Here is a 17,362-nt window from a genome sequence, read left to right as displayed (position 1 = left end):
GTGTTTTGCTCATATTTGCATTTCCAGTCCTGTGAATATCACCTGGAAAGTCAAACTGTATTTGATGAATAAATCAATGAACGAATAAACAGTTTGGTTTACTCGTGGTGTTATTCATTACCTGCTTCGGTCCTGTATATAGTCACATATTTATAAAACTTTTTTGGGGTGTGGGGTGGGGGGCAGGCTCACTCCCTCCAGAGCTTGCGACAGTTGGCATCCACACTCATCATGCCCGCGTGGGTCCATCTGCTGGGCAGCCCTGTTTCTACTGATCGCTTATCTCTTTGAACTTGTGTCTGCAGGAAAGACTGGCCTTTGCATCCTCCTCACAAACAAAGTCAGAAGGAAAACCAGACACTTGGAAGGAGTAAACATTGTGTGCAGGAAGCACTCATCTCCAAGATGCTTTTAAAAAGTCATTCAGCCTCTGTCTGGGTCGGCAGAGAAAACCCACAGGCCAGGTTTATCAGGATGGCAAGTGCTGACTCACTGGGGTCCCAGGATAAATCGGAGGTCCTCAGAGCCAGCAGCCTTCCTGGCTGGAGACTGACATCCCATGTTGCTTACGTTTTGGACCAAGATGTAATGCTCAGCTGTTTTGGCTTCCCTCCTCACTGGGTTCTCCTGAGTTGGTAGGTGGCCAGCCTGGTGCCTGCTTTAAGTTATTTTATTTGTCCCTGGAGCTAGTCAAGAGACCAGGATGATCTGGTGAATAAAGCAGCATATTTAATATAATTAAGGCTGCTGCATACAGTTGTGCAGGTTGTACACTGCTCAACTCTAGGAAGCCCCACTTCACATCATTATCTGTATGAATGAGGCTTCCTGGGATTGATCAGTGCCCAAGTTGTGTGGCCATGTAGCAGTCCTGGGTGTGATCCTATCTATAAATCTATAGATTGGGTGTGAACACAGCAGTACGTAGATGGATGATGACTAAAATATTGTTGGTTTAGGTTCAACGTGATGGAAGTTCAGGTGATTTTTACTTTCTTCCTCATATCTTTGTGTAGTACTCATTGTTTCCCCACAGGGAACATATTCCATCTACTCAGGACAGAAATGATAAAGTCGCCATCATTGTGAGTTGTACGTGTGGGGGGTGGGGAGGATGCAGACGTGGGCGCGTTTCTGTGCGTGAGTGCCTCCGTCCCACCCTGGGTGTAGTGGGGGCACTCTCACATGGCTCCTCGATTCACTCACGCACTCAGAAGAGGCCTGACTTCCTGAGTCCCAGCTAACGGAGGTCATGACACTGGTGACCTTGGGCTGCTTCCAGACCTCGCATATTTCGTCTAGCCAGGACGATGTTTTCAAAACTTGGGATCTTACATAAAAGTGGGGATCTCTGGCCTCTCTTCAGGATTGCAAAGATTTGGCAACACCAGGCCTACAGCTGGAAGTGAGGGCCCTGCCCTGCATTTGAGGTCTGTGCTCCCAGCCTGAGCTGCTGACCCCTTGCTGAGTTGGTACTTTCTAGTGGGTGACAGAGCTCTGCAGCCAGGGGTTCTTGGGATGTCCAGTTACTAAACCATTTACTGAGAGCTGTTCACCCCTCCACCCGGCAGTGGGTCCCAGCCCCCCCCGGGCCACACCCCCCATGCTTCCTCCGCTCGCACTCCTCCCCTGGGGGTCTTGGAGATGCCCCTTTCTCTTGGGGGCAGGAGTCTGTCCTAGAATGTCCCGCACAGGGTGGTCCTTTGGTCCTGGTGCTTTACTGACAGTGTGACATCAAAAACGGTTTGCCGTGAAGCCGGTGGTCTTCATTCTAAATTTAATAGCTGCCCAAGAAATGGCCACGTGAAAACAGATCCCTGCCTCCCCCTGAAGCTGTGAGCCACAGAACCGGTGGGAGAGTTTCAGCATCTTGTCAATACCCATCCGCCTGCCTCCTTGTAACATGACCTCTGCTCACTGCGTTTCCTCGTCCTGCACTCGGAAATCAGTTCGAGTGGGACCTTCTCGTGGACGTTCACCCTGAGGGGCGTGCAGAGTGATTCGCTGAGACTGTGGAGAATCAGGACTTCCCAGCACGTTTCTCCTAATCTCATCATTTTAATGCATCCTTTCGTGTATGTTTTATAGTATATTTACATTGCAATAGTCTAAGCACAAAATTGATAAATAAATATGCCCATATTAAGGGAGAATGCCAACAAATAGTTGGTGTGAGTGCATGATAATAAACAAGTATTGGAACCTGCTGTTTTACAGGATTTAGATTTTATGTAGGATCAGCTTTTCCATATCGCTGCTGCGTATACTGGGGTCGTCCCGAAGCCACGGCAGAGACTTAGCCAAGTACCTTCCAGGGATAGAAGGAGGGGCCCAGTGTCACCGAAGCCTCAAAGAATGGCTTAGCATTGTAAAGAATCACATGAATGTTGTTGGCCGGGGCAGGGCCAGGACGTGGGGAGAGGGTCAAAGTGGCTCCGACAATAAATGAAACGTTCTAGGTCGTGGGGCACGCGGACTCGGTGGGATGGGGTGTTGTTGTAAATGGTTCCCGGTCAAGCAGCAATTAGACACAGCGCGTGATTGTGAGCTATGGCAGGAAGCCTACTGTGTGTGAGGATACAGAGCACGCTTTATTCTTTTCACGGTGAATGAGAGAAAAGAAGCAAAGGTACGAGGAACATTTTTGGAAAAAGCTTTGCTTTGACCCAGAGGGGTTTTCGTTGGACTTTGAACCAGTGGGGAAATACAGGTTTCTATCCGTTAATGGGGAGGGGTGCTGGTCACCAAATCGACAACTCTTGTAAGCATGCTGCATCCTTCTGTCACCCCAAATAGGAGACACTGGGTGTGGGGGTAGCAAAATCAAGTGTGAACGGCGGTCAGCACCCGGGTTCCTAGCTGGTTCGGTAATGTTATTGGATGCTGTGCTTGGAACGCATAGACACACGTTTGTATGTGTATGTGTGTGTGCATGTGTGTGTATGTGTGTACATATGTGTATATGGGTATACAGTTGACCCTTGCACAACACGGGAGTTAGGGGTGTCAACTCACTGCACAGCCCAAAATTTGAGTCTAACTCCGAATCCCCAGAACGTAACTCCTAGCAGCCTGCTGTTGACGGGGAGCCTTACCAATAACATAGACCGTTGATCAGCACGTACTTCATATGTTCTATGTATTATATATTGTATCATTGCAAAAGGGAGGCTAGAGAAAGTAAAATGTTACTAAGAAAACCATAAGGAAGAGGAGATACATTTATGTTCCTTGCTGTATTTATCGAAAAAACCCCTGCATAAGTGGATGTGTGCGGTTCAAACCCATGTTATTCAAGGGTCGACTGTGTATATATGTGTATGTATAGTTTTGTGTGTGTATGCCGTAGCTCTGCTATGTTTTAAAAACACAATATGCCCTTAACCCAAGCAGGTTTTACTTTTATCCGTCCCCATGCATGTGCCCACCATGGGAGAAACGATGGCTGTTCTCCCCGTCACTACGGTAGATATATTTTCAAGTATAAATATGCAATAGAGTGTCTTTGGAAATGAAGTGCTGTGTTTATCCCTGTGTAATGAAGCTGTCAGGGTAACCTGTATGGATGGAACCGCAAGTAGGTTATAAAACTTCCTTTAATGAATATACGTACCTCAGTTGTCATAAACGAAGGCAGGAATTAGCACTTGGTTCAAACCCAGTGAAGCCAAACTGCACATGTCCTACGAATTATCTTAATGGTTCCCAAACACTGCCACTTACAGCGAGGTTAGCATGTAAAAATGACTAGCCCGACGACAAACCTTGTTCAGTATACACCATAGATAATGCGTTCGAGGAATAACCACCCAGTTTCCTGTGTGTGTTTGCACTTGATAGAAGCCATTCAGGGATACCTCTTGAGCAAGGATCCGTCCTTCTGTTCAGGACATCTGCAACATGCCCTAGGAATGTGTCTTCTCTTATGAAAACATACTGTGTCGGTGAAAAGCAACCTCCTAGTGTCCTGCACTGCGTTTCAGAAAGAATGTCCCCTTCAAAATAACGTTATTTATTACAGCGTCACATTAGCGCAGTAGGATCACTAGGAACAAATACTGGGTACTTCACAGGTTACATAAGCAACCACGTTCTTTCCTGAGAACTTGAAAATGATTCACGGAAGAAGCATTATCTGAGCTCCACATGACCTACTTGTGAGTACAATTTAAGAAAAATATGAGCCCATTCTGTATCAGAAAAGTCTTACGCACTGATATCTCCTGTAGAATGAAAAGATCACCAAATCCAGAATGATGACCTATTTATTTAAAGCAAATTTGACTCAATAAAATTCCAGCGCACCATAATTGGGACAGCCCTTAGAATTCATCTCCATATAATAGCATCTGTCCTCAGTGAATTGAACTTTTTTTAGCCACCACGTCCTGGTTGCCTGCTATTTAATAGAGTTGCTGCAAGACAGAAATCATAGCTTATTCACCTTCGTGTCTCACCGGAGTATCCAGAAAATGAGACGGCTTTCTGGCCTGTGCATTCACTTCCTAATTTATAAATGGCTGCATTCAAAGTGTTGGCCCGTATGATGATTATTTAAAACACAAAACATGCGATTTTTTTTTTCCTGCAGAAATAATGTTATCCATTGAAGCTCACCTCCTAAAACTTCCAGCTTTAGCATCGTGAGGGCCACACACGATGATTCCCCTTCTCTTTGTAGAACAGTCAAATCAGGTTGTGTGTTGGGGTTCCCCGGACCACTCTGCGGTTTGCTGACTTGCTAGGAGGACTCAGGATGCAGCATAGAGTCCTAATCATAGGGGTGATTTGTTACAGCGAAGGACACAAAGCAAATTCAACAAAGGGAAAAGACGCATGGGGTGAAGTCTGGGGGAGCTAGGCACAGGCTTCCAGAACCTTCTCCTGGGGGAGTCATGCGGGACGCCCCTGGTCCCTCAGCAATGACTTGTGGCCTCATGTGTGAGTCTCGTCCACCCGGGAAGCTCAGCTGAGCCCAGAAGCCCAGGGTTTTCACTGGGGGCTGGTCACCAGGCCCCTCTGGCCGGCATGCACCGTGATCCCAGACTCCGGTGGGTGTCAGGCATAAGCCCCGTTGTTTGTACCAACTGTTTGCGTATGGTGAGCCCCTCTTCTCAGGGAACGGTAGGAACCCCCTCCCATAAGCCCAGAGCTTGGATGCCAGCCAGGAGCCTCCTTGCCAGTGGGCCTTTCTGGAATACCAACCCCAGACCTGCTTCTGGGTCTTCTACACAATGTACTTTGAAGTTTCTGGGGGAGGTCTTGTTCTTGGGGTTAGGGGTGGGCGTGTCCCTCTCTCTCCTCCCGCCCTGCTTGTCTCTGAGTGTGCACGAGAGTTCGGAGGCGGAGGCCGGTGTCTGTGGCCGGGACTCCGTGTCCGTGTGTGCACAGCAGTTGGACCTCTGGAGGGACCCCCCACCAGACGGTCTTCTCCCCAGTCGCCCGCTCACCCCCACGGCTCTTGCTGGAAGGTTCCTCATGTGCTTCCCAAGGGACGAGGAGGAGAAAACCCGTCAGGAACATGACTCTCAAACATGAGGCCAGTTCGCACTTGCATTGCATTTTGTGTTGTACACTTGCCGTTCTGTATGTTTGTCACTTGAAACTTCTGAGAGCAAATCAGGGCTCTGCTGTGATAGACCCTTCCTCACTCACCAGCTTCTCGGGAAGGAACCAGGCCCCTCGTATCTTGGCGAGCAGCCTCTGGGCATGTCACGGTCCCCCTGCCTTGGACGATGAGGAAGGAGTGAAGGAATGGGCTTGTGTGTGCCAGAGAGCAAATCTGTAAAGTCCGAGTGAGTGTTCGATCTCTAGACATGCGCTGACCAGCGACGGGTAGCAGGGAGCGTGAGTGGGATGGGGGTGAACGGCTTCTGCGCCAGATGGGTGTGTGTCAGGCCAAGGGGAGCACCGGGCACGGCTCGGGCTGCGAGGTGGTTCGGGGCCAGGTGACACCTGGGTCACCGCTCCGTGGAAGCACTGACCCCGCAGGACGCGTGTGATACTTCAAAGCGTTGCGACTGTAGGGAAGCGCACCTGGTGGGTGGGGCACAGTGGCTCAGCAGCCGCCAGGACCCAGATGCTCAGGGCAGGGGGGAGGGGGGCTGTGTGGTGGGAGGGGCGCGGGCGGGGGGGCGGGGTGGGAGTGGGGGTGCGCGGGCGGAGTCGGACCGCTGTGTTCAAGCCTCAGCTCCTGTGGTCCTGGGGCCCCTCCTTAGGCCCTGAGCACACCTGAGGGAAGCAGGTAGTCCAGGCGAGGCTTCCGTCAGTGCCTGGCGCAGAGGGGAGGGTCCGTGAGCGCGCGGTGTCAGAACTAACTTCATTCGTGCAGTTTTAATTCATTTCCTTCTCCTGTTTAGTTATCATAGTCTGGGGGTTTTCAAGAAAGTCATTGTTTAAAAAAAAAAAAAAACCGAAGCCACCCATGAGCGCAGCTGTATTTCTTCATGCCCGCAGACTACTGGCCCTGTGCTAAAGGTGGGGATGACCGGGGGACAGTTAGGACAGATGGATTGCGAGGTGCTGGCAGATACGTGATTAAATCCTGTTTAGCGGGAGCTGACACCTGCCGGGCAGCCCTGTGCAGGTGTGTTCCCCGTGCTCCCAGACCCCGCGGGACCCCCGGCTCCCCAGCGCCGTCTGAGCTGTGCACTCGCTGTCTCCTACAGGGCCAAGGTGCAGAAGGGCGTGAGCGTCGTGGGGGTGAGAGCCAGCAGCCCTTCCATTTGGGAGGTCACGGAGGGCACAGACCACAGTGGCAAGTATGCACCTGCTGTCATCGTTTGTCAGAAGAAATCTGCTGGCTCGGAAACCAGGTGAGTCCCATGGCGTCCAGCGTCTCCAGACTTGCTGTGACGGGGAGCTCCTTCTCCCCGCGTGTGCTAACAACCCGTTCTCACTGTGGTTTGCATGTGGTGCCTGTTGTCTGTATAACTCGTGCTTCTCAGGAAGATGGATGGCTCCGACCCCCTCCACAGTTGAGCATAACCTCGGGGCACCTGCAAGGACTGCTCCGTGCAGGTGGGATTTATCTGCAGATGGTCCTGCCCTGCCTCATGGCCTCCTCCCCCTCGGTCTGGGCATCTCTGATATGATGGCCTGTCCCTCGAGTGTTACAGCAGCGCTGTGTGTATCTGGGCACACGTGGGGTGCATTCCCCATTTGCCACGTAGACGTATGTGATTGTTTGTGCACACGCACTTTCTGATGAACGGCACGCTGTCTGCTGTGGAATGATAGGCCATTGTGAATCACTCTAGAGACAAATTAAAACTTGAATCTGTGTCTGATACCCACCAAATTAGAAACCCTCAACTCACAGCTGGGCAGAGAGACTTGGAAACTCAGTGGTTCTTGATTTATTCCTGTTTTTCTGAAACCTCATTTGTGGCTCTGGAGAATTCCTAGTCTGGTCACATATTTTTACTGCTTTCAAGCTGATCGGTTTTTGCTCTGTATATTATGGAAAATTGAAAAAATAACAAGCAGATGAATCCCAGGTATGTAACACGTTATTTCTGGTGTCAAATTATTAAACTTCATAGCTCAGTGTTGGGAAAAAAACGTTTGTTTTCCATTTACTTATTCTAATATCGAGAACATGAATCTCAGCTGATAGCTAGGATACATTTTTTTGGTTCATTATCAGGGAGCATTTGATGCCAGTCTGGGGACAGTTTGACTTGGGGTCCCGTCTGTGTTCCCTGTGCTTATTACATTGGTGGTGCTCCAGGACTCAGGTCGTCAACTCTCAAGCTCTCGCTTGTGTCCTTCCTTTTGTGACCAGTGTTCTAAGAGTTTTTCTTGAAGATTTGCTTGCACAGCAAATGAGAGGAAAAGGAAGAAATTCGGATTTAGAGTTCTGCCCTGTCTATGTAGTAACAGAATGGCACACTGATTCACAAAATGAACTTACACGTATCCACACATCCAAATATGGCTGTGCCAGTCATGTGATTTGGTAAGTAGAGGTAAAAAACCTTAGTAAAGATTTCTTTTGTGTTGTGAAGTTAGCAAAAATGAGGAAGGAAGGATGGATGGATGTATGGATAGATGCGTGATAGGTAGTTCGGTAGGCGGGTAGGCAGGTGTTCTTTACCAGGAGAGGAATTTGGGAGGAAGGATCTCAACCAGTCTGTTTTGTTTTCTGCTCTCTTTCTTGCATTTTCTCTGTGGGTTATTGTTAAAAGTAGGGGTTGGAGTGTTTTCTATGAAACGTGAAGAGATTCGAACTATTTTAAACTTTTTTTTTTTTTTTTTTTTGCTTTTGAATTTCTGGCTAAGAATTAGTTCAGTTTGTCTTGGCCCTGGAGGAGAAGTAAGGAAACTTTCTGAAGGTGCCTCATCCCAATTAAGGTGTAAGCTGCTTTTCCTGAGTCAAGCGAAGGCCTTGAACACTTCTTTAAGTGGGACAGAAACTCAGCATCTGCAGAACACATGGAAACATATCAACATATGGGGCTTGCCACTTTTCTTTTATTTCTATCAGTATCTTCTTTCAGAAGCAAGTGCCCCAAATGGAATACCAAGTTATTCCTTCAAAATCCTGATACCATAATGCTATTGCCTATGGAGAACATGCCTTATCCCTTTGTAGATTCTGATGTCCGTTCTCTGTTTCCTGCTGTGGGTCCAGATGATATGAAAAAAAGCACACATGTACACAGACATACACACTTATGTGTGTCTGTGTAGGTAATATGTGATATATATTATATATATGTATATGTGTACCACGTGTTTGTGTCCGTAATGAGATACATGTATCTGTGTAGCGGGACTCTATGGAACACGTATACGATACATATATGATATGGGTGTTTAAGCATGTGCACACATGTATGCACACATTGTCATGTGATTTATCCGTACTCACATGTGTCGATGTGCATGGAGGGTTATGTTTTTAGAATCCAGTTCTTTCGCCGCAGCTAGGAAGGATCTGCCTAATGAGGAAGCCTGCACGTGTGAGCTCTCCCTGTTTGGGAATGTGACTCTCCTGTTTGCAGCTCTGGTTCCAGCCCCTACAGCAGCATCTGGTGCATGTGGGGATCTCCATAAATGCTTATTTCCTGCAGTTCTAGAATTCCACTTCATCTCTGTTACTACATGCGGTGGGATGCAAACCATACATCCTGAATCCTCGCCAGTACACCTGTTTAAAAAAGCAAGGTGTATAACAGGGTGTATATTGAAGGCCAGTTTAGGGGAAAACCCAGGGAAAGGTACTTTTTGAGCAGAGGATGTGGTAACTGTGCTTTCTCCTGGGTGGGGTGTCAAGAAGTTGGGGGAGAAGGCTGAGTGTAAGTTACATTATCCTGTGAACCATTTGGACTGTGAATTTTTCGCTCTGTGCATGTATTACCATTTAATAAAATGTATACAGCCAAATTGACATTTTTGAATATGATATATTCATTAATATATTCAATTTTTCTCCTCACTTCAGAAATTTTCATTTTACTTCTGTCTGCACAGTATTCAATGAAGAAATACCATGCTCCAGTATTTGGGGTAGTGAGCCGCCTGGGAGGAGAACCATTTCTCTTTATTTGAAGGATAATTGGAAAATGTATTATGGAGTGGATAGTTTAACATTAGAAGGTTTTGCTTCAGAAGTTGTCTTGCTTTATAAGTTCTCCCCACTCTCTTTGAATGTTTCTTAGTTATTCGTAAAAGTCAGAATCAGATCATCAGAATGCAAAGAGGCAATCTTAATTAGCCCGAGAGTCATGGATTTTGTATTGCTAATAATTCACCGGATCACGAAGTTGTGTTAATGAAGTTAAGTCACTGTGACGGGTGTAATTTTATGGATTAAGGAGACACTTGTGGTAGTGATGAATTCAACTGGAAGGAGAGATGATCTCTCATCTGAGTTGAAATACAGCCTTCCCTTTCTGGAGAAGTTTGGTTGCTGAAAACCTTATCATCATAGTATTAACATATCAATGTTATCACAGCTAGGGGGGCTCTGGAAATAGTATGGAACAGACTAGAATAACTAATGCTCTGCTCATCAGATTCCATTTTGCATTTTTAGAATCTCACTCACTACAGCACAAGGTAAACTGAGACCAGTGTGTAACAGAAGCCGTATATTTTTTACGTACTTGCTCTTCTCTGCATAGAGGAATGTTTTCCAAAGTTTGCCACTGTTGCTGTGTAAATGATTTTAGGTGGTAACATTGAATAAACTTGAATGACATTTGCTTCCATGGCTTTCGGTTCTCCAGGAAGACTTCTGATGGAAACGCTCAACCTTGGCCTTACAGTGTCTCCTTTGCCAGCAGATCATAGAGAGGCAAGAGTACACAGCTAGAATTTGATTTTTTTTCATAATTATCATCTACTTATTATATATGACACTGATGTTATGTTTATCATAGGTAATGTGTCCTGCTTTAAAACATATATATTTTAAGAGCATGAACTGCTGTAGAAATAATGGATATTTCGAATAGAGGCAGAAATGACTAAAGTCATGAATGTACATTCAAAGTGAGGTTATTCTGGCATCGATAAGTATATCTCAGACTCTGTTAGGATTATTTGATTACTTAATTTTTAATGCAAATAAGAGTGACTTAAGTAAGACAGAAGTTTATTTCTCTCTCACCCAGAAGCAGCCCAATGTAGGTGGGCCAGGGCTGGTACATCAACTCCCCAGTCCTTCAGGGTCCCAGCCACCTGTCTTTTTGCATGGCATGCTGGTGCAGGGCTTGCATCCTCACAGACTAAGATGACTGCAGGGGTGCCAGTCATCACATCTGCCCTGTTGAAAAGGGTCTTCTCAGCTGGGTCAGCTCCCTTTCAGCAACTGGAAACCATGCCAACAAACCCCAATTTCCTCTTGCATCTCCTCGGCCAAGACTCAGTGAAGTGGCTACAGCAGACATCAAAGGAAAGTAGGAAACATCATTGATGACGGACAGTGGTGTGTTCAGCTCAGCATCATTTTTCCGCTCCAAAGACAGAACAGACCAAATGGATACAGCAGCCCAAATCCTCTTTCTCAGCAATTTTTAAAGGGCAGATGTTGTGGGATTTCCAAAAGGAAGATGAAAAGCACATGGTACCTGGCAATCTCTTTCACTCTGCCAGGCTCCTATGGAGGTTCCCAGAGAAATATAAAGGGAATATAGGGTGGGTAGACCCACCTTAGCAATGCACCAGAAACGTTATGCACCGGTTAGAAAGTTAAGGCAGAGTTTGTTCAGGTGTAGATGGTACTGAGCTGAACGAGATTGCCAAGGGGGCCTGTCCCAAGTGTGCATGAGAGAGAGAGAGAAAGCTGGACTGTGAGTGGAGACCCAGGCATGAAAAGCCGGGACTGGTCCTGATGCAGACAGCACGCTGTGCACAGGTGTGCGTGAACATGAAGAGCCGGCAAGGCATTCCCTCTGGAAGCGGCAGAGTCCCCGCGTGGGGGGCACCCCCAGGGACTGGTGAGAATGAACTCGGGGAAAACCCTCAAAAACCCGAGACAGAGACAGAACTGCCTTGCATGAAACAGAGATGCTTTTAAACACTGATCGGTGTTCTCAGACTCCGGTCAGAAAAGATGGATCGAGCCTCGAGGAGGAGAAACCACAAGATCAGGAAGACGGAGAGAAGCTGGAACACCGTGGCCGTTGGGTTCAGGGCTGCAGAAACTCGAATCCGCGTAGCTGGGCAAAACCTTCAGGAGAAAGAAACTTCAGAAGAGAGCATGAGAAGTGGAAAGAAGGAGAGACCCCTGAAACCAGCCAAACGAGTGTAAACAAAGAATGACCACAGGAACATGGGAGCTAACCTAGTTACCAAAGAGTCCAGCACTCCTAGCTCTGCAGCCAGGGGAACTGAAAGCAAGAGTTTGCACAAAAGTTGTTGCATGCACTTCACACCAGCATCACCCATCGCAGCTGAAAAGCGAGCAGATAAACCAGTGTGGTGTGCCCACCCGAGGGGACCCTGCTTGCATTTACACAAAGGGAAGTGTTGACCCATCTACAACACGGACCAGCTCTGAGCACGTCACGCCACGCGATACGAACCGTTTAGACGATGTGTCCCTAGCGGGCCACTTCTTAGACCTGCGTCTGGGCAGCTCCGCGGTTGCTGGGGAGCGGGGGCTGAGCCTGACTGCTGGTGCACGTGGGTTCCTTTCAGAAGTAATAAACGTATCCTGCAGGTCGGTAGGGGGGCTGCAAGCCACTCGCCTGTACACTTTAAAGCGAGGACTTTGACAACATATGAATTATATCTTAATAAACGTGCTATAAAAGTAGATTACAAAATTGCTTTCAAGAGAATACCAGTTTGTTTCCAAATGAATAGAGGGCAGGAAAAATTGAGACAGGACCCAACAGAATGTAGACCGCGCTCATCCCCAGGTGGTGACGTCACGTGTGACGCATGCATTCCTTGTCATTTTCTTGGTGTGTGTTTCTGAAAATTCCTGTAGTGAAGGTGGATTGTTTTGAATTAGGAAAAGAAGAGATAGGGAAAACAGAAAAATTAAGCTGTCCTGCATTGTGACAATTGTTGTTTAACAGAGTCCTGGATGCTTGTCCTTGTCGTTACGGAGTGGAATATGGACTATTTGGGGATGCTGTGTCCATCTGCGGGGTTGCCCAGATTCAAAGCCAGAAAGGTCTGGCCCCTTTGTTTCAGGCAATAATTACTTGTGATAGAGATCTTATAGATTGAAAACTGTTCCGTTTTGCTTTAGAAGCGCAGTGTGATGATTGCTCTTTGCTGCTGTGGGCTGTAGCGAGATGTGATGGACCCAGTGATGGAAAATAAAGATCTTGAGATTTCTTTTAATTAATGTAATAATTTGATTAGATATATTTTCCGGGGGTCTGTCTTCAGCGAGGCAGTTCAACTCTTCTGACATCTAGAACCTGAGGTTAACAACAACAAAGCCTGAGATGATGGTATAAAGTTGTCAAAATTATACATCTTTCCTGTGTAAGTGATTTGTTTGATGCCTTAAATGCTTGCGGCATCCTTATCATTGATTTCGGATTACGATATGCATACGTTTTACCATTTGAATGAGAATTCCTTTCCGAAGGGGTAGAAGGAACAGGGGCATCACAGCCAGGGAATCTGATATGTTTCATTTTTATGCTGACTGACTCACGTCACCAGAGAAGTAATAGGAGTTAAGCATCCTCTTCTGTGATACCAGCAACAATATCAACGCAAGGTCGGCCTTTGCCGAACTCTTGTGCGAATCTCATATAATCCTGCGTGTGAACACACTGAAATAATCAAGGGCACCATGCTAAGAAAACCATCTATTAATTGTTTTCAGATTGTTAAAATGGCGTATAATATAGGGAGCCTGCGTACCCAAGTCCTCCTAGATCGTGGAGAATTATATTTTATTTCCATATTCTAAATGAAAACTTTCGTAGAGTACGAGATGAATTACGTTAGTCGCCTGTGGAGGTTTTATCAAGTATCAGGTCTGAATTCAGAACCTGTCAGAAGCATTTCCATTCAAGTATGTTTTAATAACTTCGGCATTAGGGATACAACAGACCGAGGTATTGTTTCCAATACTACCAGATAGCATTTCTTCTAATCATATTGCAAGGGGGGGAAAAAGGATGCATATAATAAAATGTTTTTCTGAGAATGAGGAAGAATAAGGGATGTTTATAGTGCTGTGCTGGAGGAATTATAAAATGCTTCATCCACTTTGGAGAGATATCTGTTGGTATCTGGCTAGTAACATTTAAGACGTGCATCTGTATGACCCTAAAATTGCATTTCTAGGTACATCTAGTCCAGATTAAGGCTTGACTATGGATGTGGAGAGATGTGTACAATGGCATTCGTTGCTGTATTTTTAAAAATCACTGATGGCCAGAAACAAACTAAATATTCATCAAGAGGTGAATGGACTTTACAGTACATTCATATGGTGGAATCTTATTCTGCCATTGTGAGGAGTGGCTTAGATATAATTATATATATATATTAAGACTTTACTTATTTATTTATTTGAGAGAGAGAGAGAGAGAGAGCAGGGGGAGAAGCAAACTCCGCGCTGAGCATGGAGCCCGATGCAGGGCTTGATCCCTGGACCCTGAGATCATGACCTGAGCCGAAACCAAGAGTTGGACGCTCAACTGACTGAGCCACCAGGCGCCCCTAGATCTAGTTATTAATGTGTGGCAACCTCAAATTGACCTGAACATCCAGCATTGTGGAGAGTAGGATGTTTGGATACCATGTCTGATGTTACCTCTCAAGTGATTACAAAAGAGACATGCAGAATTGTGTTGTTTTTGAGGGAAACAGAATTAATACAGATGGAGGTGGGATGATACTGCTCCTTGAAAGTCCAGCCTCGCATGCACGACTCGGAGGATGGTGTGCAGGATGCTCTGCGGGCAGCGTCGAGGAGATGGCTCTGGGATCTTCCCAAGACTGTGCCTCGTTCTGTCCCAGGAAACGGAAGATTCCTTGTGCTGCTTCCCCGAGAAACATACAGACTAAGGATGGTGGCATGATAATTCCAGCACATGGCATTACAGTTAAGGGGAAATTATGAGCCCAGTTCTCTGTGAAATTATACCTCGGGCAGACTCATTTACCATTTCCCAACACCCACCCAATCCCATTATGCGGAAACACGGGGAAGCGTGAGCTTTGCCTTAATTTACCCGTGTGTTGCTTTACTTTTATTACATCCATATATTTGATACTTAATATCTCCCATTTCCAAGTAGAGTACCAAATTTAGAACTAAATTATTTAGCACCCGCTTTCAGCGGGTGACAGCAGTGAGTTAGTGCCGTTCGTCTTGACTTGCAGAAGCTGCCTCTGCTCTCGGTGGGACCCCCGGGGCGTGCAGGACTCCGGCGCCAGGTGCCCTAGCTACAAAGCTAACAGTTGCGGCCTGAGTAATAACCTAATAGCAACGAGGAGTATATCATGCCGCTCGCTGTGTTCATCAGTGCCTCATCCACACACTGCGGTGCTGTGCATCCCGGCCGACGTTGGGCTGCTGGTGGTGTGTGATTTCACAACGCCGGCCGGCCCTGTACCCACTGAGTCGAGGAAGGATCAGCTCTTCATTCGTTGGAATCACCAGAAGCATCTAATAGCAGGCATATCTGATGGGACCCAGAACGGCCCGTCTAGAAACCCGTGGCCTGCTCTTCGTCTTCGAATACATTTCTGAGCTAGAGACCACGTGGGGAGGGAATGTGTGTGTGTGTGTGGGTGTGTGTGGGGGGGGTGTGCGCGTGCACAGCCCTTAGAATCCTGGTCTCCGAAGAAGGAAAACATTATCAGCAAGAGTCCTATGGGGAAAAATATGTCAATGTCTGTATCTATGTATCCATGTATCATTTCTCTGTCTCTTCTAGATCTGTATCTTGTCTCTATCTTGTTTCTATTTATACTTATACATATGTGTAATATGGATACGTGCATAATGCAAAATACGATTTTTTAAAAAATTTGCTGAGAGTCATGAGTATCTGTAGTCATACTTGTTTTCATAGGTGTTCATTGTACAACAGGTGCATAGTACCTTAGATGTTTTTGAGGGTGAGGGAGAAGTTCTTAGGGACAGCCAGCCTTCTGATCACTTAGCTATCCGGGCTGCTCTGATCTCGGCCTTCATACTCTGTGACCGATCTTGGCTGTGAGCACCTGCAAACATCCCGAAATCTCCACATTTCCCTGGTGTGCTCAGCCTCATGTGTTTGGATTATCTGTTTCTTGAAGGCCTGGGGGGCAGCTTAGAAAGATAATAGTATTTCATGGGACGTTAAAAAAAGAAACAAAAGGAGAATTATAGGATCCATCCAAAGTAGCTTTATTTATAGTCCAACTGTGAAAAGTATCATCTTGTTTCTCGGGTTCTAAAAATTTCATTCTGATTATTGTTCTCTTGGACAGGATGGCTTCTTTTATTTTTAAATGTACATATTTTGGATATTCTCTCTGCTTCCGTGCTTTGTGCCGATTGGTTCAAGAAGTTTCCCTGGTGACTTGTTAGCCTTTGACTCTTGTGATTAATTTTGTCGCCAGTTAGCCCGGCGCACCTTCTCTTTTTAGGCCTAGTTGGAGAAGATAGCAAGAAGGTCACGAAACTTTATATTCTTACTTAGTGCTCTCTTTTTTTTTTCCTGTTGGAGCTTTGGAGTTATAAATTATATATCATAAAATTCACCCATGTAAAGTATGCAGTTAAATGAGTTTTAGAAAACTTTGACCATCACCACAATCTGGTATTAGAGCACACTTCCGTTAGCAGAGTCTTTTTTTTTTTTTTTTTTACTCATCTGCTGTGAATTCCCACCTCCTCAATTCCAAGCAATGACCGATCTCTTTTCTGTCTCCATAATACTGCGTTTTCCATATTAGCCCAAAATGGAAACAACCCAAATGTCTCTCAACTGGTGAGTGGCTAAAACACTGAGCTACACCTTAGCTGTGGAATAGTACGCAGCGATGAAGAAGAACGCCCCGTGTGCATGAGCAGGCTTGGCTGAACCTCAGCGGTGTGCTGCTGGGGGTGAGAGTGCAGAAACAGGAGGTGATGTGTTCTATTCCCCATTTATATGCAATTTCTAGACCTCAGTTTATGGTAGTTCATTTTCTCCCTGGCATCCACCAAGTTACCAGGCACCAGATTACTTTATTATTTCCTGAATTACTTTTATTTTCCTCTTTTTATAGATGAATTTGCTCTTTTATGAGATTTTAAAACTTTTTCTCGGTGGAACCTTAACTTGATCAGCAGTCAAGGAAATGATGTTGTAGCCAGCCAGCATCAAGAGCATTTTCATCTCACTCTTTTGAAGAGATTTATCTCATTGAACCAAAGATTCCAATCAATAAACGCAGGGGGCTCTCAATCCTTCATCTTTGTCATAAAGGTAGATCTGGTTTTTATACCATAGAAATAAGATGTATGACCTCAACTCCCATTACAAGGTCGTGGCCTCTTGGCTACAGTCAGAATTCTAAAATATTCTGGAAAGGAAAAAAACTGGGTTTTTCAGTTGTGGATAGATGCCAGCATAGAATGCAATTAGGTCAGGATCTGTTTCAAAATGTGCAGCAATCATCTGGGACTCTCTAAACATAAGCAAGTGTCTTTCCACTCCGTTGACGTCAGTGTTAGTCACGGGGATTGTCTCTGTCGGTCACTGCTTAGCATTGTCCCCGTGTAACTTTCGGAGCCCGAGATACTTGCTGGATGTGGTTTTGATGACCCACTCCTGGAAGCAGATGGAACGTGGATGAGAACAGCATTTTGCTTGGTGTGTCGGTGCTCATTACAACAGATCCTCATGGAGAAAACCGGCATGGAGCCCTGAGAAAGGGCCGCGACGGTGTGAGTGCC

The 17,362-nt window shown here is 46.1% G+C and overlaps 1 protein-coding gene across 1 annotated transcript in view; it reads left to right on the top strand.

Annotated features, from left to right (window-relative positions):
* Positions 1–7,280, top strand: part of LOC102744964 (transmembrane protein 132D-like) — a 253,567-nt gene extending 246,287 nt beyond the window's left edge. Inside the window, exon 3 of the mRNA XM_031035213.2 lies at positions 6,669–7,280. Coding sequence (XP_030891073.2) covers positions 6,669–6,819 — 151 coding nt within the window. The 3' untranslated portion in view covers positions 6,820–7,280. The remainder of the gene's footprint in view (positions 1–6,668) is intronic.
* The last annotated feature ends 10,082 nt before the right edge of the window (positions 7,281–17,362 follow it).

Source organism: Leptonychotes weddellii, chromosome 13 (genome assembly GCF_054177405.1).
Source record: "Leptonychotes weddellii isolate Sample4059 chromosome 13, ASM5417740v2, whole genome shotgun sequence".
Lineage (NCBI taxonomy): Eukaryota > Metazoa > Chordata > Mammalia > Carnivora > Phocidae > Leptonychotes > Leptonychotes weddellii.
The sequence above is the reverse complement of the archived record's forward strand: the minus strand, read 5'-3'. Positions and strand labels throughout refer to the sequence as shown.